We start from the raw sequence: 22,217 nt of genomic DNA on the forward strand, positions 1-22,217 counted from the left end.
TCCCGGGGGGCTCCCGGGGGAGGCAGGTCTGTGGGGAGAGGCAGCAGAACATTTAAGTGTAGTCGCTTTCCCTGGAGGTTTTGCTTAGAGCAAAATGTAACGAAAAGCACCTGCAAACCTCCGCCCCAGCTCTCAGGCACGGAAGGGGCTCGTGGGGGAGAGAGAAAGGTACAGGGCTGACAGCTTGCAGGCACTTGAACTGAGGGGATTTGAGTTGTGCAGTGGAGTTGATAGAGGCACCTGTGAAGCTCAAGAGACACCAGCCATTCAGCTCTCTCCGACCCTTTCTGGCAGAGCCAGTCCTGAAGACTTGGCATCTAAATATAGTCCGAAGTTTTCAGTGTAGCGATCTAAACCTATTTTTTCCCCTCGTGGTGGGAAGCTAAGAAAAGGAACTAAGGAAAACTCAACGCTGATTGTCAGGTCATAAACAAGTTGGTCTCATTGTTTGTATCTTCAGTTTAGGGAATGACTGAGCAGCCGCAATTGATTGTCCTCTTTTGAAACTTTGATTTACCTAATGGCAGGATTTTATTTTTTATAAAGGGACATCTATGATAGACAAAAGTGAAGAACTGAATAAACTGTTTTTACATGTGCAGTGGAGGGATGAGACTTAGCATCTTATTTGTTTTTCTTTCCACCACTAAAAAAATTTGTGGCCACCCCAGATTTAACCTTCATGAGTCTCTCTCCCCCTGTGCATATCTCCCTTTCGCACTCATATATATTAGTGTGTTAAAATAATTCTGAAAAGCTATACATATTATAGTGTCTTACATGAACATATCTCAGCTGTAAAGAGATGTGAGATATGCATGCTATGACAGGTTTGAACAACTCCAGAGTTCTTTTAACTTTATTATGCAGCTGATACTCCTACAGGCTACATCAGTACAGCTGAAAATTCCAACCTGTGTATTATCTATGTATAATTCATCACAACAAGTCCTGGATGATTTGATCCTTTAAAGCAGGGAACCTATGGCACGCAAGCTGATTTTCAGTGGCACCTCACACTGCCCGGGTCCTGGCCACCGCTCTGGGGGGTCTGCATTTTAATTTAATTTTAAATGAAGCTTCTTAAGCGTTTTAAAAACCTTATTTACTTTACATACAACAATAGTTTAGTTATATAGTATAGACTTATAGAAAGAGACCTTCTAAAAACATTAAAATGTGTTACTGGCACACGAAATCTTAAATTAAAGTGAATAAATGAAGACTCGGCACACCACTTCTGAAAGGTTGCCGACCCCTGCTTTAGAGGATCATTAAAAATGTATGTAGAAAGTCTGACTGATGCAAAGCATTCTCACTTCTGGAGATTGGAGTTCAAGCTAGGGTCAAAAACAAGTGAAGCCTTGAGGTTTTAGCCTCCAGTGGAATCCTCTCTACATTCTCTCTTCTCCACTCTTCTTCCCCACTCCCCAAACCAAAAAAAAAAAAACCACACCTGGCTGTTGTAAAGCTTACTGTGGTCTTGAAATGAATGAACTGGGAAGACTGAATTGGTTTCTTGCTTCTCAGGACTTTGTTGACAGAGGTGAACTAGCTGAGGCTAGTAGAGAAGTAATGCACCCTCTTGCGTATCACCTGGCATAAAGCAATTTAAAAAGGTATGGGGCTTTGTAGGCAGTCTTTCATGGCATCTAAATTATACAAATTTTATTTATACAAAGTGTGTGTATACACACACACACATTTTGTATATATATGTGCCTATAAATTAACTATTGTTCCTGATGATTATTATTAAATCATCAAATAAATTATTATGATTATTATTAAAAATTATACACAAGTGCTTATGGACATATACCGCAAGATTTTTAAAAATGCTTCATATAACATACAAACCTAAGTAGTGCCAAGAGGCATTTAAACAATATACTGAAAAAAATAGCAACTCAAGTTTAAACATGAATCTAGATAAATGAAATGTGAAAATAAGTGTTGAGGTACAGGAATGTGTGTAATCAATATTGTTAAACTGTGTCAAATTTGGTGAAATATTTAAACACAAATATGGGAGTAGTTCATGTATAAAGAAAGACTGAATAGGTTTTCAAATGAAAACATTAACTTTGCTTTACTGTACATGGAAATCAATTAACATGCACATACCAAATATTTATTTTTTATTATTTGTTCAAATAGTTTTTTCTTGTTTTGTTTTACATTGTTGTTAAAATGTAATAATTTTATGACATTGCTTTCTGAATATTTAAGACTCCAAATGTAACCTATTTCATTTCACAGGGATGAGACCAAAAAAAAAAAAAATTAAACTCCCCTTTTCCCATTATTGCCTGTTTGCAAGACAGAAACTTGTCTTAATTTTTGATTTCTAGGACAGGTTTTAAACTTAGCCAACTTAACTTTCAGATTTGTGAAATCAAGTTGAAACACTGTTGATGACAGTTTATTACTTATAAATGTTGTAAAATTCAGATATCTAATATTGCTTATGACCATCCTGTGAGTGGCAGCAGTGAGCATGCTACAAAGTGTATTAGGTGCTGCTATTTCTGGTTTTAAAATGTCTCTTTGGTTAACACCCCCCCGCCCCCACACACACACTGTCAGAGTTCTACACTAGGACAGAAATACTACAGACTAATATTAAAGCAGATATTATAAATATTTATGTTAACCAGAAAGATACTTATTTTAAAAAGTAGCATGGACGTTCTTTAAAAAAGATTTATGAATTGTAGATAAGGGTGTTTTTGTTTTTGTTTTTTTTAACTATCTTGTGTAGGTGGCCCAGACAAATAGTCTCCTCTATGGGATTGTGTCGGTTTGGAAGTAGAATTGATTGCTGCTGGGGCTGGGCCCGTCAGTCATGGGGGCAATGTCAACGTGAGTATTATCACTGCTGGGGCTTTTAGCCACTTAGAAGGGGCTTGTACACACCTATGACTAGATTTCACATATTCACATACACACATAATTGCAGGGTTTATGACATAAATGGAGCATATTTAAGGGACACGGTCAGGTTAAAAAAACATACGTTTTAAGAAGCAATTTGTGTTATTAACAGCACTATAGATAATTAAAGCTGAAAGAAATATTGAACCTAATTTACTCTTTTGCTATTAATACTGTTGGTTGGTATATTTTTTCATTAAATTTTGTTTAGGCAATGAAAATAGACAAGTCAATTTCTCTTTTGTTTCTCATCAATTTCACTTTCTAGCTCTCATGGCCTAGGAGAAGGCTGCAGTGTTTTGGATTGCAAAAACTGCAGGGAGGAAATATTTACATCCTAGGGAAAACAAACAACCTACTGCTAGAATTTGAACAAAAACATCTTGGAAATGTTCCTTATTGGTGTTAGGTTAAAGCCTTCTTTTATAACCCAATCTACGGGTTTAAATCAACCTGACAGTGTCCTTTTAATAGATCATATATTAATAGAGACATATCTGAATTTTTTTCCATTGTTATAATCCTTGTTATAACTATTGATAATCATATAAATAAGACTTCATTAAATCAATTTTAAAAAATAGCATTACACTGGTAAGCAGAGCAATGCAAAAGTGCAGATTTTTTTCCAGGGTGGGAGAAAGAGATCTCAGTTACATTTATAGGTTTTCGCCCTGAAAACACTTAATATATACTTAACGCGTGGGTAGTTTCCCATAGGTGTTTGCAGGATCAGATCTTTGGAAACTTTTGCATTTTAATCCAGAGGCAAAAGCTTGCAAAATTAGATGAATTTCTGCCAAACAATATACAAGCAGAGCTAAGAGGTGAACATTGATTACTGCTCATTTTGCAGTTCTGTGAAAGTAAAGCAGCAGGTGAAAATGACAGCAGAGATCCCAGTCTAGTCTCTAAGCAAAGGTTTTGGTCAAATCTGTAAATAAAAATAATAGTTACCACTTATAAAGGGAGAAGGTTAATACAGTACAGCATTGAAAGGATAATAAGATGACTAATTAAAAATAGCTGTAAAGTGCTATTGGAATATAACAAGCATGGAATTCTATTTAGCACCCATGAGCCCACATCATCAGTCCTTTGGATTTTAGAACTGCAGTTTGTAAGAGAAATAGTCATTTCCCTGATATAAACATTTGTAAAGGGAAGGATTGCGCCCAAGGGTAATAGAATCTATGGCCATCTTTTATAACACAAATATACAAATGAAAATCAAACCGAGAGCATGTGTATCATACTACAAATACTCTAAGCAGCAAGGCATAAGTGAGTTTTACTAAATAGTTCTCCTGGTTTCCCTTTCCCCAGCTAAGTTCTCACTTTTGTTGTGACAATGAGCTGAGCTCACCAGGGTGGTAACATTCAGATGGAAACCAATCTGTATTTCATATTTGACCTTCAATTCCCAACCACTGCCAATTCTGCTTTGATGTACGTCCTGTATTATAGTTTCAGGAAGTGAATGGCTCATGGTGATAATGGCACAAAATATGTAATTAAAGTGGAAAGTGAATTTTTATTGCCCTATAGCAAAAATAGTGATGAGCTTAATTTTTTCAGTTTTGTGTACAGTTGGCATGAAAATGTCCCTACAGTTCAAGGAGTAAAATTTGATACTGTCTTGAAAATTACAGTGTTGCTGTCCTAAAGCAATTACCAGCTATGAAATGGGAGGGTAACAGAGACCCCCATTCTGTCTCTTGGCAGCATGGAAGACATCACACAAACTTTAAAGATTTCTCCCCCTTTTCCCTGTGGTCTGTATTCTCTTTAAGGGTGTATGTTCCATGTTTCAGAATTATGGTAGTGTTCTGAATATGTCTCCAAGACACAATTAACCATTTTCTAACAGAAAATAGAGGAGTATTCCATCTCTTTAAATCATAGTTTCATAATATTTCTTATTTAGTCACAGGAGCTGTTGTTAGTTGACCCATAAATTGTCCTTGAAAATCTGACAGATTTCAAAATCATACTGCTTAGATTTGATTCAGGCACAGAGTCAAGTCCAAAATTATTCTAAAAAGGAAGTTAATTATGGATGGGCATCCCTCTACTTATTTCTTAACTGACATGTCTAAGTGACTTTGTGGGCATGCTTTCAAGTCTACTTATGTGAAAAATGGGCATTTGTTTGCTATTCTGAAAATTTCATATCTTCTGTTTCAAACTCGGTGGAATATTTGGTAATTTATTCCTGATATCACTGCTTCCAACAGGGATAACTGGAAAGTATGTCAAGGCTACAAAATTATTATTATTACTTATTTAACTGCAAAGAGGCATCTTATCCTAATGTCTTTAGAATTCAGTCATAGAAACAAAAGGAGTCAGATGCTTCCTACATGTGTATTTCATGAACTATGGGGAAAATGGTTCTATTGTTACTGTGAGGTTTTTTCATACGCACGGGTAACCATATTATTCCAGTCTAAATTTTGTATTAGAATTTTATTTTAGATTAAGGGAAATAACAAAACAAGGAAGAACAAAAGCTAAGTGTTCATGAGATAATACATAGTTAGCATTGTCTCTGTCACATGCTGCATCAACTATGCCTGACAAAATGGCAGCAGCTCCTACAGACCACCAGTTTTCAATATTTACAGATGTAGTACAAAGAAAACAGTTGCATAGCTAAATCCATCCTTTCGGATGTCATGGTGTGTCTCTGCTGTTTGTTCACATTATGCTACTTACTGCTTTCATTACTGGATGGTACACCCTTCCCCTTTTGCTACTGATTCTGTTTTTGAATGATGTTAAAAGCTTAGAAACATTGACTGCCTGCAGTTCTGATGTCATTATTTGGGTGGCCTTGTATTATAAGGGGCTGCTCTGTTGCAGCAAGCACATCTATACTAATTCCCACTACTTAAATCTTTCATATTTTTTCTGTTTGGATTTTGGAATTGAATAGGGATGATGTCATTCATAGTGACTGTAAGAATAATTTTTTTTCAGATTCCCTTTAAAATATTTTGTAGACTAAAATGGGGGCAAAAATCTCCCCCTTATCTCTCTTCTGCTATATTTTTAAAAACATAAAACTCCAAGCCTATTATTTACATCGTCTTCACTCTCAACTAGCTTTTCAAAAGAGCTCAAAGATGGATTTTTTCAGTGCTCCATGCCCACAGTTGAGGCCACATTTTCAAAAGACCTCAGCACCCAGAAGCTCCCATTGAGACACTTATGGCCAAATGACTTCCAACATGCTGAGCTCTTTTGGAAAAACTGGCATTTCCTTTTGGTGCTTAAATGGGAGACAAACTCTTGTGTGGGAGGGGGAGGAAATCTGGCTGATTATGGATGCTGAGTCCTTTAGAAAATTCTGTCCTGTAGCTCATGATGGGAGGTTAAACTAAATGAAAGTGAATCTTTCTGATGCTGGCAACTAAATTGCAAATCTGCCCTCAGCTATCCATTTCAGGGTGCTGGTGGTCAATATGAGAGATCGAGCTGGAATAGAAAAAGGCAATCCAGGCCTCGCTTGGAACTTTCGGAGTGTTTACTGTACAGAGGGAAATCACTGAAAAGTTTCCAAAAATGCAGGTGTGCAATTATTCTCCTACTCCCATTATGGTAAAATAAAACTCCCAGTGAGAGCAGAATCGCTCTCTATAAGCAGGGTCCTCAATATACACAGGGCTTCTTCTACTAGCCATGTGTTTTCTTTGCCACTTCTGAGCCCACTATTCAGTGGAACAAATCTCATTTATGCAAAGACAAAAAGTATTGAGTGAGAATTAAAAATAAACCTACAATGGACCAGACTCAGAAGTGAGAAGAAAGTCTGGAGGGAGTTTAAATTGGGGTAACTTTAGGGTGACCATATTTCCCTGAATACGGGGCATCTGGTAAAATTACTCATTCAAGCGAGTTCAATGGCAATCAATCAGAACTATGCTGTACAACGGTCTGTTGTACAATGTTCAAATTAACATCAAGCTGACTGAGCCTCCATTAAAAAGAAATATTGTGTAGCTGGATTCTTTTTATTTACCTTCTTATCTTTAAGGCTTTAGGGTTCACACAGGGAAGGGTGACACATGACCCTCCCCCCAACCCCCAGACAGGGAGGGGTGACCGACTGACCCAACCATCCCTGCCCGGCGCTCTCTGCCCTCCATGCTTGGCTGGGCCCTTGGGACAGACCCGCCTCTCCCGGTACCTGGAACCGTGTCTTCCCAAGGCAATACATTGGGGGAAGGGGGGGGAAGCACATTCAGGGTCACATGCCCTCTCTTCCCCAGATTTCTGCCAGGCTTCACACCAGAATGTGGACAGCAGCTGCCTTTTGGCACTGTGTGGGAGGGAAGGGACGGGAGCTGCTTCCAGCTGCAGGGGAGGATGAAGGGGAAGAGATGACCTGGCCCGTGTCTTTGCTGAGCTTATCTCTTCTCCTTCGAGAGTTGTCCCTGTGGGTGCTCCACTTCAGGGCAAGGTGCGTCCCTGCACCTTTGATCAGAGATTTTCGCAGCAGTTCCCATACGGGCCATGCACATGTGGTGCCTGCCTTACACTCTGTCAGTGCTTGAACAGCGTGTGCACGGCCCGGACTCCTCAGTTCCTTCTCTACCATCCACTGCCAGAGACAGAGTTTAGCAGTCCCACTAGTTTCACTCTTCATAGCCTTTATTTAGATACAGTTCAAGTAGTTAATTAGTTTTTTGTTACTTATTTAGATAAGTTTTATTACTTATCTCCTATTAAAAAAAAAAAAGTCTTTACCTCAGAGTTAGTGACTCCCAATATACCTGGTTCTCCAGGCTTCAAGAGATGTATAACATGCAGAGACGCCATCCCCAACTCTGATGGCCATTCTCAGTGCATACGATGTTTGCGGGAATCTCATGTACCCCCAAAATGCGTACTCTATAGTAAACTTAAAGCCCGGACTCGGAAGGACAGTGACCTCAGACTGAAGCTCATCCTCCTGGAAAAGTCCCGGGCCAGAACTCTTCCTCCCGTCAAAATTCACCACCGAAATCCTCAAAGGATTTAAAAAAATGGCAAAGAAATGACTGGCTTCCTTCCCTCTCAGGGAGCACAATCTTCCAAGCAGTGGTTGACGACTTCAGCTCTGTCAGTGCTGGCCGCTCCGTGGCTCAGCACATACACTTCTCCAGGCACTTCCGGCACCAACTGTCCATCGATGGCCGCACGCTCCGGTGCCAAGGCTCAAGGCTTTGAGTTGCCCGCTTCCAATGTGGCACCGTCGGTCACTGACAAGAACCCAGTACCGACTAATGTGATGACACTGATGCCATGAACTACTGCTGCAGCGCTGACAGATCCAAATTTGGCACCGATTCAAGCTCCGACCCTGCCATGCTGCCTGTGCCATACTTCTCAATGCTGACCCCTGGGTCTACAGCGCCTACACCATTGGCACTGGCTCAGCATGAGGTACCTACAGTGCAGATACTGCCTCAGGCAGCTATATCAGCACAGCACAGAGCACGGTCAGTACAGACTCTGCCTCCTGCATCAGCCCATTCTCGATACACGGCGCTTCACCACCATTCAGCACTGTCAGCCGCCACACTAGCCCAGTTTCTCCACCATAGAGACCTGGCTATTTCTCCCACCCCAGAGTCTCCTCTACTAGGCACTGATCTCTCACCGGAACCATCAGCACCTTACTTACAGCTAGCCCCTGCTCCTTCACACCTCTCGAGTGAGGAGGAGGAGGATGTTGACGGCGTTTTTTCTCCACGCTCTTCTTCCCCTGTTAAGACATCTGTGACTGGAGGACATCTTCGATCCCACTCCTCATATACCAGGGAATTCCCACCCTGGTATGGCCACCCTTGGATGGGACCACCCATACCCTTCCCCGGCCAATGGCCATGCTGGAATCCCTGGGAATCTTATAAGAGACATTCTAGCACTCGTCCTACCTCACGCAGAGAGGATCATAGATCTCCTCCCCCAACCACAAACAATGATGCTGAGCTACAAGACGAACCAACAGCTTCACCAGCAGAGGACGTCGCACCTGACACCTCTCCAACTAATAAACACTCATCTGTCTTGCCCAAGGAGGCTATTATGCCTCTGCCACTAACAGCTGACAATTTCACACACTTCCAGGATTTGTTTAAAAGAGTTGCTGATCAGCTCAAGATTAATCTTGAGGAAGTGTCTGAACACCAATACGAGCTTACCGACATTTTACAACTCACCGCGTCTTCCAAAATAGCATTGTCGATCAATGGGGCCATCATGGAACCAGCTAAAACCATATGGCAGACCCCGGCCACTATATCCCCAACCCGCAGGAGAGCAGACTGCAAATAGTACATCCCCTCCAAAGGTTCTGTGTTTCTCTTTACACACCTGTTGCCCAATTCGTTGGTGGTTGAGGCGGCCAACTAGAAAAATAAACAGCAATATTTCTGGTCTACCCCATCTGATAAGGATAGCAAGAGGATGGACTTATTTGGCCATGAAGTGTATTCATCTTCCACCTTACAATTTAGGGTGGCAAATTATAAGGCTCTATTAGCAAAGTATGACCACAGGAACTATGCTAAATTCATGGAATTTATTAATGACATTCCTGAGGGCAAGCAGCAACAATTTAAAGTCATGGTCTCTGAGGGACAGATGATATCCCATACGGCTCTTCAGGCCACCGTTGATGCTGCTGACACGGCCGCCAGACCAACAGCACAGCCACTGTCATGTGGTGAGCCTCATGGTTCAGCTGCTCCTCCTTCCCACGGGAGATACAGAACACTGTCAAAGATCTTCCTTTCGATGGCGAGAAGCTATTTGCAGCAAAAACGAAGAACCCAACAATGACGCCCCCCACCATCCACAGCATCTCAACCCCCTCCACCAAACAAGCAGATTTGAAGCCTTGGTCAAGGGTATAGAAGACCTCCCATGCACTCCAGCGCCTACTGCAACCATCCATCCTTTTGGACACCATCTGCTCCCATTCCTCACCAACTGGGAAGCTATCACTACAGGCAAATGGGTCCTAGAAATCATCCGATCGGGCTATATCATGCCCTCCCTCCCCGTCCCTCTTCAGGGACCCCTTTCACGAACACTTGTTCTGTCAAGAGGTGCACCATCTTCTATAACTAGGAGCAGTGGAGAGGGTACCCGCTCAACACCAGGGGAAGGGATTTTATTCCCGCTATTTCTTGATCGAAAAGAAAAGTGGGGGGATGGCGACCTATTCTTGATCTTCAATAACTAAACAGGTTTGTCAAGAAACAAAAACTCAGGATGGTTACACTGTCAACAGTCATTCCGGCGTTGGAGACAGGACATTGGTTTTCAGCCCTCGACCTGCAGGATGCATATTTTCATGTTACTGTACACCATGCCCACAGACTCTTTCTCAGATTTGTGTTGGGCTTGGATCATTACCAGTACAGGGTTTTGCCCTTTGGCCTTTCAACTGCTCCCTGAGTTTTTTCCAAAATTCTAGCACACCTAGAAAAAAGGGAATCATTATTTTTCCTTACCTGGATGACTGTCTCCTGAAGTCTCATACCTGCTCGGAAGCCATTCGAGGGACCACAGAACCATACATTGCTTCCACAGCCTTGGCCTGCAGATAAACATAAATAAATCTACTTTACATCCTACCCAGCAACTAGACTTCATAGGAGCCCACCTTGATTCCACCACAGCTCTCGCATCACTTCCAAAGGACAGATTTCACACACTGAGTAACCTAATTGTGAGCGTACAGAGAAGCCCACAAGTCACCACTCGAGACTGCCTAGAACTGTTAGGCCACATGGTCGCATGCACATTAATCATCATAAACGCACGCCTGCGTGCGATGCCTACAGGACTGGCTGGTTAGCCAGTCTACAAACCCAACATGCATAGACTAAGCAGACTGCTAACTATGCCCTCAAAAGTCAAAGATTCGCTCATATGGTGGACCCTTTCTCTCAACCTGTGTTTTGGGGTCCCTTCCGGCAGGATCATCATGACAGATGCATCCCTCACCGGCTGCGGAGCACACATGGACCATCTCACGCCGACTCAGGGTCTCTGGTTTTCTACAGAAACAATGCTTCATATAGACCTCCTAGAGCTCTGAGCTGTCCGCAATGCCTGCCTCCATTTTCTTCCCCTCATCAAGGACCACATGATCAGAGTCATGACCGATGATATCTCATGCATGTTTTACATAAACAGACAAGGGGGAGCTCAATCCCTGTGCAACCGAGGCTATAAAACTTTGGAACTGGTGCCTCCAACACAATATTCACATCTCAGCCTCACATCTCCCCAGGTTCTCCAAACACCACAGTGGATGAGCTCAGTCGATCCTTCCCCCTCTATCATGACTGGGAGCTAAACGACACCATTCTACACAACATTTTCCAGAGCTAGGGCTATCCCCAGCTGGATCTCTTCACAATTACAATCAACAAAAAATGTCCAACATTCTGTTCCAGAGCAGGACTGGGAAAGCATTCTCTGGAATACGCATTCAAGATCACTTGGCACGACACTCTGCTGTATGCATTCCCACCAATACCTCTGCTAAATAGAGTGGTACAGAAAATAAGGACAGACAGGTTCCAGGCCATTCTAATTGCTACGACATGGCCCAGGCAACCATGGTACTGCTTTGTCCTGATCTCGCTTCCCCCACTTCCCAACCTACTATCACAACACAGGGGCCAGTTATATCACCCCAATATAGCGATGCTCCACCTCAAAGCATGGCTACTCAGTGGTTCTCTAATGAGGAACTAGCATGCTCAGTACAAGTCCAGGCAGTTTTATTACACAGCAGGATACACTCCACGCTCACTACCTATCTGCAGAAATGGAAAAGGTTCAGCACTTGGTGTTCTGCCAGATACACCCCTCCGGCTTCCACCCCTCTTCCACTGATTCTAAACTACCTTCTAGAACTCGAAGTAGCTGGGCTTTCTCTTAGCTCAGTAAAGGTTCACCTAGAGGCAATCACAACATTCCACCACAAGGTAGATAATGCTACTGTTTTTTTGCCCATCCTGTCGCCAAAAGATTCCTCAAAGGTATCCAAATGCTCTACCCAGATATAAGACCACCGGCTGAGCCATGGGACCTACACCTGGCCCTCACAGCTTTGATATACAACCTTTGAACCCTTGGCTACCTACTCCCTTTTACACCTATCCATGAAAAGTGAGTGAGTAGCAATTACATCCACCAGCTGCATGGGGGAACTTGGAGTGCTGATGGCCGAACCTCCGTATACTGCCTTCTTCAGAGACAGTTACATTTCGTATACATCCTAAATTCCTTCCTAAGGTGCATTCGTCCCTTCACCTAAATAAACCTATTCACCTTCCAACATTCTTCCCAAAACCACATGCTAATGCATTTGAGGCAGCAATGCACGCGCTTGGCATTCGTAGAGCATTATCCTTCTACCTTGACAGAACGAAGCCATTTAGACAGATCCTTAGGCTCTTTATAGCTATCACTCAATGATCTCAGGGCAAAGGGATCTCCACCCAGAGACTATCCAAATGGATATCAGACTGCATAAGTTTGTTACCAGCTGAAGCGAGTCCAACCTCCTGCTGCAATCAAGGCACACTCTACTAGACCCGTGTCCACTTCCGTAGCATTTTTCTGCAACGTCCTGCTTTCCTACATATGCACGGTGGCCACTTGGGCGTCAGGCCTTACGTTTACTAAACTTTACACTCTCACTCAGGGTCCATCATCGGACACCCGACTGGGTCGAGCTGTCTTAACAGCTTTCTTACCAGATCCAAAATCCTGACCATTCTAAGAGATACTGCTTTTCAGTCATCTGGAGTGGACCACACACAGGGACATCTCTCGAAGGAGAAGAGGTGGTTACCCACCTTGTGCAGTAACTGACATTCTTCGAGCTGTGTCCCTGTAGGTGCTCCACTACCCACCTCCTTTCAGTCCAGCCAGAGGGTGGCTCAGCAGGGGAGGGTGCCTAGGGGACAGAGAAGCCCCACGCTCCCTGGCGGCAGGACTCAGGGCGGAGGGGTAGGGAGTGGAGAGGCTGCTGTGGAGACTGTAAGTCTGGGGCTTGAACAGGCTGGAAATCGCTTCCTCTCCATTCCCCTGCCACTCCATAACTTAGCTGAGGGGCAGAGAGGCTTTCCCGTGCCAGCGCTGTGCGGGGGTTTGGCACATGCAGGGCTTGGCTCCTCCAGGCCAGTGCCCCCGGGCACGAGGGTCTTGGGCTTTCCCAGGGTGCCAGCCCAGCCAGAGGCAGTGGGGGAACGAAGGAGTCTGCCGGCCAGGCTGTTGGTGAGCTGAGCACTCCGACCAGGGGCTGGTTCCCCACACAGCATTGGGAGCAGGCTATGTCCCGCTGGTGGGGATATGGAGGAGCAGCAGATTGGGGGGGAAGGGAGCAGTGAAGAAGCAAAGCAGGGAGGGGACATTGAGAGGTGGAGCACGTAAAGGGCTGATGGGTGGGCAGCAGAGGTGATATATAACTGGCTGCTGCATGGCGCCTCCCCCACTCACCAGCCACTACAGCTCTCAGGGCGCAGCCAGTGCCGGCTGGAAACAGGTTGCGGGGAGGGGGCACGGTCCTACTGGCTGAGAGGTGGCATGCAGTGGGGGCTGTGCTGATGGACCAGAGCGGGGAGCGGCCAGCCCCGTGTGCTGCATCTTTACCCCACCATCAGCCTTGCACACCCAACTCCATTGTCAGCCACTAGACCCCCACTCTCACCACTGGTGGGAGGGCGGCTGGCAAGCAGGGATCTTCCCAGCAGCAGGACCCACCAGTACTGATGCGGAGGGTGGGAGACAGAAAATACAGGACAATGTGCCCGTTTTTAAGAAAAAAAACTGGGACTCCTGCAGGAGGGCTTAAATATGGGACTGTCCCTTTAAAAACAGGACATCTAGTCACCCTAGATAACTTATGCCTTCTTATGACCTCTCTAATGTGCATATTTTACCATTTAATACTCCTTCTACACTGGCTTAGACTTCCTTACTTCTCTAGACTAACACAGACTCGCACCTACTTACCAAGATGTAATTTATACTTCCCGCACTCATCACCTCTGAATTTGGCCTACTGAGGCTAAATTAGTGTCAGGGAATGGAAGGTGAGGTAATTTGTAGCCATCAGACAGGAGAGTAGGAATAATAATAAACAGGTGGGGGAAGAAGTTGGTTCTTGCTTTAATTTACATCTTTTTTTCACCTTCTAGTGCCTCAGTTTGTAAATTGCACAAACTTAGATTGTTACACATAGATAAGCAGGTATGCATTAGTCTACTTGACGGTTAGTGAATTTGCAATGCCTTGAACATCACCACTAACTTGGGCCCCTCACATCTGTACCATTTCAGTAAAAATAACCTGCCTCATTGTTAGAAAGGAGATAAAGACCTATGCTAAACATTATGATGATACTCCCAAACTCTCCTTCCAAAACTGGCACATTCAGTTGTGTAACATCCTCTAAAGAAATAATTGAAAGAGCTCCCAAGCATTTTGGATTATGCCTCTGATGTTTTCCCAGAATCAGTTTGTGAACACCAGCACAAATTCAAGTTAGCTATCTAAGTCCATATTGGGGTTCCTAAATAAAAATAGCAAGATTTTCAAAGGCACTGATCACCTGCAGCTCCAGATGATTACAAAGAGACTTGTATGTGCTCAGCACTCGCAAAATTGACCCAGGGGGATTTAGGAGCCTAATTTTAGAGACTTTTAAAAATAATTCTTATTTAATACAGTGAAGGATCAAACAGTGTTTCTGGCATTTATAGGTCTGATGTGGAGATTTGGCTTGTGGATTAAACCTGGCATACAGGCCTAAGTTTGAAGTGACTGAAACTTTTAAAACCAATATAATAATTTAATTGGTAGTTTATCTTTATATATTAATAAAAATGGAGACATTCAGCTATTGAGGCCCTGATCCTGCAAATTGCCTTGCACAGGCAGATCATTGCAGTTGTTTGGAGCTCCCTTGATTTCAGTGGGCCTGTGAGTGTACACAGCGATTGGTCCATGTGGCGTGATCTGTAGCATTTCAGCTTTAGTTTGCTTTTTGCATCTTTAAAGTCCAAAACTGAAATTATTTCATAAATTCCCAGTTGTGCAACTCTTACTTATGTAGTAGTATTGTGTCTGCAGCAAGTGCAAGATATGGATTCTTAAAAATATGACAGGTTTCAGAGTAGCAGCCATGTTAGTTTGTATCTGCAAAAAAGAACAGGAGTACTTGTGGCACTCTAGAGACCAACAAATTTATTTGCGCATAAGCTTTCGTGGGCTAAAACCCACTTCATTGGATGCATGCAGTGGAAAACACAGTAGGAAAATATATATATATAAGTTAATGCAGCCTCAGACTGCTTGAATTGTTCAGCCTCCATATCTATGATAGGAAACTCCTGGGCAGAAGGAGATTCCAGAGGCGGCAACAGCTCAAGGGAATCCTGGTAGCCTATCTCCAATGGAGCTTCCCTGCCAGTGAGCTGACGGGGCACTGAGAGTCCCAGAGCTGGTGATAAGCCTCTTTCTGACCAGTCCTGGCCTCTGTGTATTCTAGGATATCCACAGAGCTTGAGGGCAGTCCTCTGGTGGGAGAAACTGCACTCCTCTGATGGAATGGCTCAGAGACTACCCTATGAAGGTAGTTGTCTTCTCACCAGGGTTGCCTCCCCTGGATATTTCTATACAAGAGGACAATCCAGGTCTAAACTTGCAAATGTCTCTATTGGGCCAGATGTTGGTATAAATCAGCAAAGCTTCACTGAAGTCTGTGAAGCTGTGCTGATTTACACTAGCCAAGGATCTGGCTCAACCATGCTGAGGAATATGTTAACCGGCTAGATGACATTTATAAATGATGGATCCAACATTACTGTATACTGAAGAGGATTAGTCTGGGGTTTAGCATAACAGATAGCTAAGGTACAGGATGAAAAAGATATTGTTTCAATGCAGCGCCTTATAATAGAAATTATATGGCCCATGAAACACCCTCTTGATTTTTCAGCATGAGAGTGGCAGTTCTGTACCTGCCAACAATTCAGTGTGGTTTGTTTGAGGTTTCGCCCCCCACGCGCATTACTTTATCTAAGCAATAATCTGAGTTCCTCATAGGAGCAGGTATTCTTTGTTTGACTTATTGGTCCATTTGACTGAATTATTCACTTCTATGTTGCTAAACAAGAACCTAGATTCTATTCAGATTACAAATGTATGGCCACTGAAAGAACCACAGAAACAAGATTGTTTCTATATGTCCATATATTTCTTATGTAAGATGCACCTGCTTTGGACCTGCCTGCATGCCTATTTGCAGCTCATTTGTATGCCAGTTTTACATAGTTAAGCTACGCTAAACATTCATGCTGTGCGTTACCCAGTGAACATTTGTCTTCCATTTTAAATTGTCTGAAATTGTAGTTGAAGTATAACAGCCAAGATATAAACTTCTTTTAGTAAATAAGGTTTTGAGAATGAGAAACTTTATTAAGATAAAGTAGAAACCAAAATGTAAATCTTTTGAAAGAATAGCTATAAAAAGCAATTTGAAGTTTCATTTTGAATGCAGATTGGACAACTCCTTTGCTAGGGACGGTGGTAAGAAGAAATCTTCCTACATTCAAATATGTGCAAATATGAAGGCTAAATCCTCAGCTGAAAAAAATTGGTGGTAGCTATTCTGTCAGCTCCTCAGCTGGTATGAACTGGTACAGCTCTACTGAAGTCAATGGAGCTGTACCAATTTATACCACCTGAGGATATTGCCATCTCTTCAAATACATAATGCCATTGGACAGAAAGTTAGAAGTGGCATATCAGTAGGAAGTGTTTAACTGAAATAAAATTCTTACTGTAGATTTTTTTAAATAGTGATACAATTTATTACCATCCAACAGCCATCCAACAATGGAACTCTCCTTAGCAATAACAAAGTCTATGTGAGATGTCCTGAGAAGTCTTTAATAACGGTGGGTGTACTTAAAATAGCATCTATCTGTCATCTTCCACCATTGAGGTAACTGAGCATCTTATAAAGAAATCTTAACAAAAATAGGCCAATGATCAAATTTCCTACCATCTTCCACTGAAGTAATTGTGATTATGTTTTAATGGCATAGGTGCAGGGCAGTCAAAGGAATTAAACAATTCAATACTCATCCCATTGGTAAAAGTACTGTATAAGACTACACAAACCAGCTTCAGTAATGCAGAAGTGGCTTGGTAGTTTTAGCCAATCATAGTAAAATGCACTATCACAGAGCTGTCATATTACCAACACCAAGGAGTGGGGCTTTCACAAGTATACACAGAGGGTGCTAGAATTGTAGAAGTAACCAAGTGCTTTGCTGGAAATTTTGCATGATGCTGCCTTCTCACAATAGCTGCGGAGAAGCTATATGGTAGATGCTGCTGCTGCTGCTCTTGTCTTTATGAGATAAAATAAATATTTTTCTAAATTGTGTAATATATTGATAAACATTTTAAAGAGAACTGAAAACACAAGGGTTTATACTCTCATTGATGCCTGCATGGAGTTTTTTGTAGCTCTCATTAGCATTGATGGGAGTTACCCATATAAATCCCTTCATGCATTGATGGGAGAATAGGCCTCATTGTTTAGGATTCCTGTATTCTGGGCATAACAATGCTTTAAATGGAAATGCAATTCTGTATGGTCTAAAATGCACTAATCTCAACTAAAAGCAAAACCATGCTTTGTGTCGCTAATGAGCCTTGGAAATACTGAGTTGAGACAGATTGGCTGTTTCCTAGAGGGCCCATTAAAATCAGTAGGATTTTTGACATTGACTTCAATGACTGCATGATTGGGGCCTAATTTAATCTGGTATAATTTACTAGATTTGCACATACGCAATATATTGATATATATCTATTTTATACATATCTATTTTTTTTGTAAAGAAACAAGTTTTTTGTGCATCTTTAAATATTCTAAAAAAAGAACAGACATTTGTATACAGAACTGCACTACTGCTTTAATATTGCTATGTAAAACAATACTGTGGTTTTGCTATTTTTATTCAATTACGTTTTTCAGTTCAAAAGCATATTGTTTTAAAATATCAGAAAATATTTTAAGTGGTGTTAAAGAAACAGTATCCTCCTCTCTCAGATTGCACCCATTCCACCTGCAAAATACAAGAATTTTGTAATCTGTTTTTTTCCAGTAGTGTGGTTTGGCTATTTAGATTTTTCTCTTGTAGCACTTAAATGTTACACTTAGGGCCTGTTCCAAAATTGATGGAAATCCTTCCACTGACTTCAATGGGCTTTGGAACAGAACTTTAGGGACTTATTATTCTTTCTCTCCCTGGTTTTACATTGATGTAACTAGTGTAGGTGAAATCAGAATCACATTCTGTGATGCTAGAAAACCAAGAACTGTAAGTTTCAGGCTCTTATAGTAAATTAACATAATGTACCAATCTCAGCTACTTAATGTAACTGACCGTCCATTTTATTTGCAAATATTTGAACTGGGAAACACAAATCTGGTGTTTGGATTTTATTTTGTTTTAGGTTATTTAATTACATATGTTAATAAGAGTAGAAAAGGTTGCTAAGTATTTAATTCAGATGACAATCAAAATTTAAACACTGTAAAGATGACCAGCAATTTATATGTCAGCATCTTTATTGGTGACAGCTGTTCCGATACTTAAAGTGCACATTATTTTAATTACACAAAAGTTAGTATCCAGATGCTAACTCTTTTTATGTTGGCTATATTGGAAAATCTACATGAGCTTGTATATTTAAATGAAAGGATACTGTTTCTTTAAGAAAACCATGTTTATGTTCTGTTATTGAAAACACTGAACTTTGAACCCTGAAATAAGATAATTTTTACAGCTGGATGAAGTGGCTATTATACTTTGCCAAATTGGAGCTCATTGACTGAATAAGAATAGCATAACATCATTAATTGTCATCACTTTTATATCACATAATGTATTTGTTAAATCTCATAACAAAATAGTAAGGTGTTTCCATTTTTAAATATGTCCCAGAATTTTTTTTTATTTCAGAGAAGCTTTGACTGTTAAATGTGTGTAAGTCTCCAGGAATGTAGCAAGCTGATAAAAACCCAAGCCAAGTCCATCTTCCTTACAGAAAAAAAAAAGCTGGAATTTCTTTTTTTGGACATTTGTTTTGCAGCTTTCTACGTCTTAAGGCAGAGAATAGCCAGAATAAGGTGCCAGCCCAAAGGTTAGCTAAACATATTTCTTGAAATAATTTTGGCAAGCCTATGTCTTGGTGGCATGGTCTCAAAATCAGAAGTTTACATGAGAAGTATAAAGAAACTTTAATAGATATTAATTTTAACATTTATTTTTTACTTATTTTGAGGGGGTGGGAGGAAATTTATAGAGAGATGACTGTTTTAACCACAGATCTAATGACTAATGTAAATTTAGTATTCAAATAATCCATGGGCTTTTGTTCAAGGCCCAAGCAATGTTTTTCCTGTCTGGAAATCTAATGTACTTTCAGTGCCACATTTACAATCTGATGAATTCAAGAGGCCTGATTCTGCTCTCACCTACATCACTGTGAATAAGGAGTAACTCCACTGAAGCCAATGGGTGTTAAATTTGTGTAAATCAGATTAGAATCAGATCCCAGTTCTGTAGTGCAACCAAACATGATGGTACTCACACTAACCTGCCTTTATCAGGAATTTAAAATTCAGTGATTCTTGAATCCATGAAAAATTCAGGTAACAAATGTTTCAAAACAAACATTTGTGTTGGTAAAAAGCACTTGTATAAAATATTGTTGTGACGTGACTAAAGCCATTTAACATGTAAACTGGAAAATTTGCCCCCCAAAATTAAATAAATAAATGATGATTACCTTTTTGGGGGGAAATTTTCACTTGGTTTCTAAGGAAAATACTTAAGCATGTGGTTAAAGTTAAGTGTGTGATTAAGTCCCATTAATTTCAGTGGGGACATTAGCATGTGCTTAAAGTTAAGCATATGCCTAAGTGCTTTGCTGAACAGGGATTGTGGTCTGAATTTACATGTGCATTGTAGGACCCTGCAAATAGCTATAATCAAGCATAGAGTTTATTACCAGAGAGAGTCCCCCATTGTTTGCCATATATTATCTTGATGTTCAATTGACAGATGTGTATGTGCAAACCGAATAGTCCTGACTTACTTGAACAAATGTAGTAGTTGTGCATCTAACATTAGAGACTTAAGCTTAACTTTAACATTGACATTGTGCCTCCTGAATGCTATAGGTAAGTGTAAATGGTTTTTGAAAGATGTTTTGAATGAGTCTTTAGAAAAAGCATGCATATGTATGTAATATTTTATATAATATGTATTAAGGAGCTGGCAGGTGAGGCCAGGGGGCGGAGAGGAGCCCGTATCTGGCTAGCTGGCTGAGAGAAGCAAGTGGTGGGCAGCGGAGAGCCAGTGGGCTGGTGAGGTCTCAGGGCGCAGTAGAAGTAGAGCAGGTCGGGGCCCCTTCGGAGCATGGGCCCAGTTCCATGGCGCCATTGTAAACCAGATACTGCCTAGAAATTGTACGTTTGTACTTCTAATTCTGTTATTTAGGAAATAACATTAGTGAGTAATTCTGTACTGTGTGTTATGGTTATAGTATATTGGAAATGTGTCCTTGGGTAAGACGTATTTTTATAATCTAATCTATTGTATAGTAGGTTAGACATTATTTTATATACATTTGGGCAGTAAAACCATGTTGAAAGAGCTTATCTGGTCCATTTTATAAGGTAGATAAACCACAGAGATTAACTAGGTCAAAATTGACGTGGATAAAGCAGATTGTTAATGTTTTACTTAGTGTGTGAAAATAATGTACTGTTGTTTGTACCTGAAAATGTGCTAGGAAGGTGATGGGGGCATAGTGGCCAAGCTTCAGGGAGAAGACATTGGTAGTTTTTAGAGAGAGATAAGGAGGCATTAACCAGAGGGGATCGTCAGTTGGTCACAGCGTAACAGGGATCCTGTTTCAAGGTTCCTATATGTGAACGTGTTTATTTCCTTCAGTGTAGAAGTCTGGCATTAGGGGAACACAGGGAATTGGTGAAGGGGATTCAGGGGAAGTATGTGGAGGATCTGAAGATTAGGAAAGAGATTTTGTTCTGTATTCTGAAGTGAACAGGCATCCAATACAGGTATCTGAGACTGAGTGATGTGTTACTGTCTCCAGGCAGGTGCATACATGAGGAGCTGCATTTGGACAAATTGAATTTCAAAAAATTGTGTTTTAGGTGGACCATAAAGAAAGAGTTTATATTACTTAGGAAGAGCAGATGAAAGCAGAGGAGTTTTGGCTGAAGAATGGTCAAGACAGTTTGTTTCCAATGTAGGCGATCTGGGGAAGGTAGAAAACAAGTGAGTTCAAGGTCAAGTTGAACATCTGAGTTCTGAAGATTTGAGGTGAAGTTCAGATTTAAATTGAGGAGGCAGAGAGCAGATGGCAATTTGGATGAGGCAGTTCTTATGGATAGAATACCGTGTGGATATAATATATGAAGGAAGTTCTACAGAATAAGAAGATGACAAGACAAAGAGAGAGAAACTAAGAAAAGGGGAAAAACAGTGATGAGTAATACAGATTGAGTGTATTCAGCATAGAAGTGATATTCAAGGATGAATTCAAAAGAAGTAGCTGGAGACATTTTAAAAGGCTCTCAGAATGCTGGGGGACACCTTAGTAGAAAAATCTGGAATTTCTATTGTCTGTCACAATATCCATCTCCTACTCCTGGGGGAATTCTGTACCGCTGCACGTGCGCAGAATTTATTTCCCCCACAGATTTCTTTGCTTCCCCACAGAAAAATGACTTTCTGACGGAAAAGCAAAGGGAATCCACAAGAGCGGTCATGCTCCCCTCCCCAGCAGTGTTGGTGTGTCGTTTCAGGCACGTGGAGGAGCTGTCGGAGAGAGAAATCACCATGGGTTGGGGTGGTCTGGGGACACCCAGGCTGGTGCTTCCTGCCCTGCAGTGGGCTTGGCTGCTAGTCCTGGCTGGGCAGGGGAGGATGGGTCTTATTCCTCTGCAAGGAGTGGTTAGGGCTGGGGCCAGATTAGACCCACACCTAGAAACCTCCCCTGGCTGCAGGAAGCTCCGCCTCCCCTCACTTCGTGCCCCCATCACTCCTCAGCCATGGGGGGGAGGGCTCACTGTATGGGGAGCTGTTCCCCCATCTGCCCAACCCCTGTGCAGCTGGATCCCCCTCCCCCCCAATACACAGAACCACCAC

General features: G+C 41.8%; 1 protein-coding gene across 2 annotated transcripts in view; it reads left to right on the forward strand.

Annotated features, from left to right (window-relative positions):
* The window catches only part of NPNT (nephronectin), a 94,107-nt gene that overhangs the window by 324 nt on the left and 71,566 nt on the right, over positions 1 to 22,217 (forward strand). Inside the window, exons 2-3 of one of the 2 annotated variants that reach the window (XM_074950711.1) lie at positions 2,765 to 2,865; positions 19,129 to 19,179. In XM_074950711.1, coding sequence (XP_074806812.1) covers positions 2,765 to 2,865; positions 19,129 to 19,179 — 152 coding nt within the window. The remainder of the gene's footprint in view (positions 1 to 2,764; positions 2,866 to 19,128; positions 19,180 to 22,217) is intronic. The other variant, XM_074950712.1, reaches the window with a different exon arrangement.

Source organism: Natator depressus, chromosome 4, assembly GCF_965152275.1.
Source record: "Natator depressus isolate rNatDep1 chromosome 4, rNatDep2.hap1, whole genome shotgun sequence".
Taxonomy (NCBI): Eukaryota; Metazoa; Chordata; order Testudines; family Cheloniidae; genus Natator; species Natator depressus.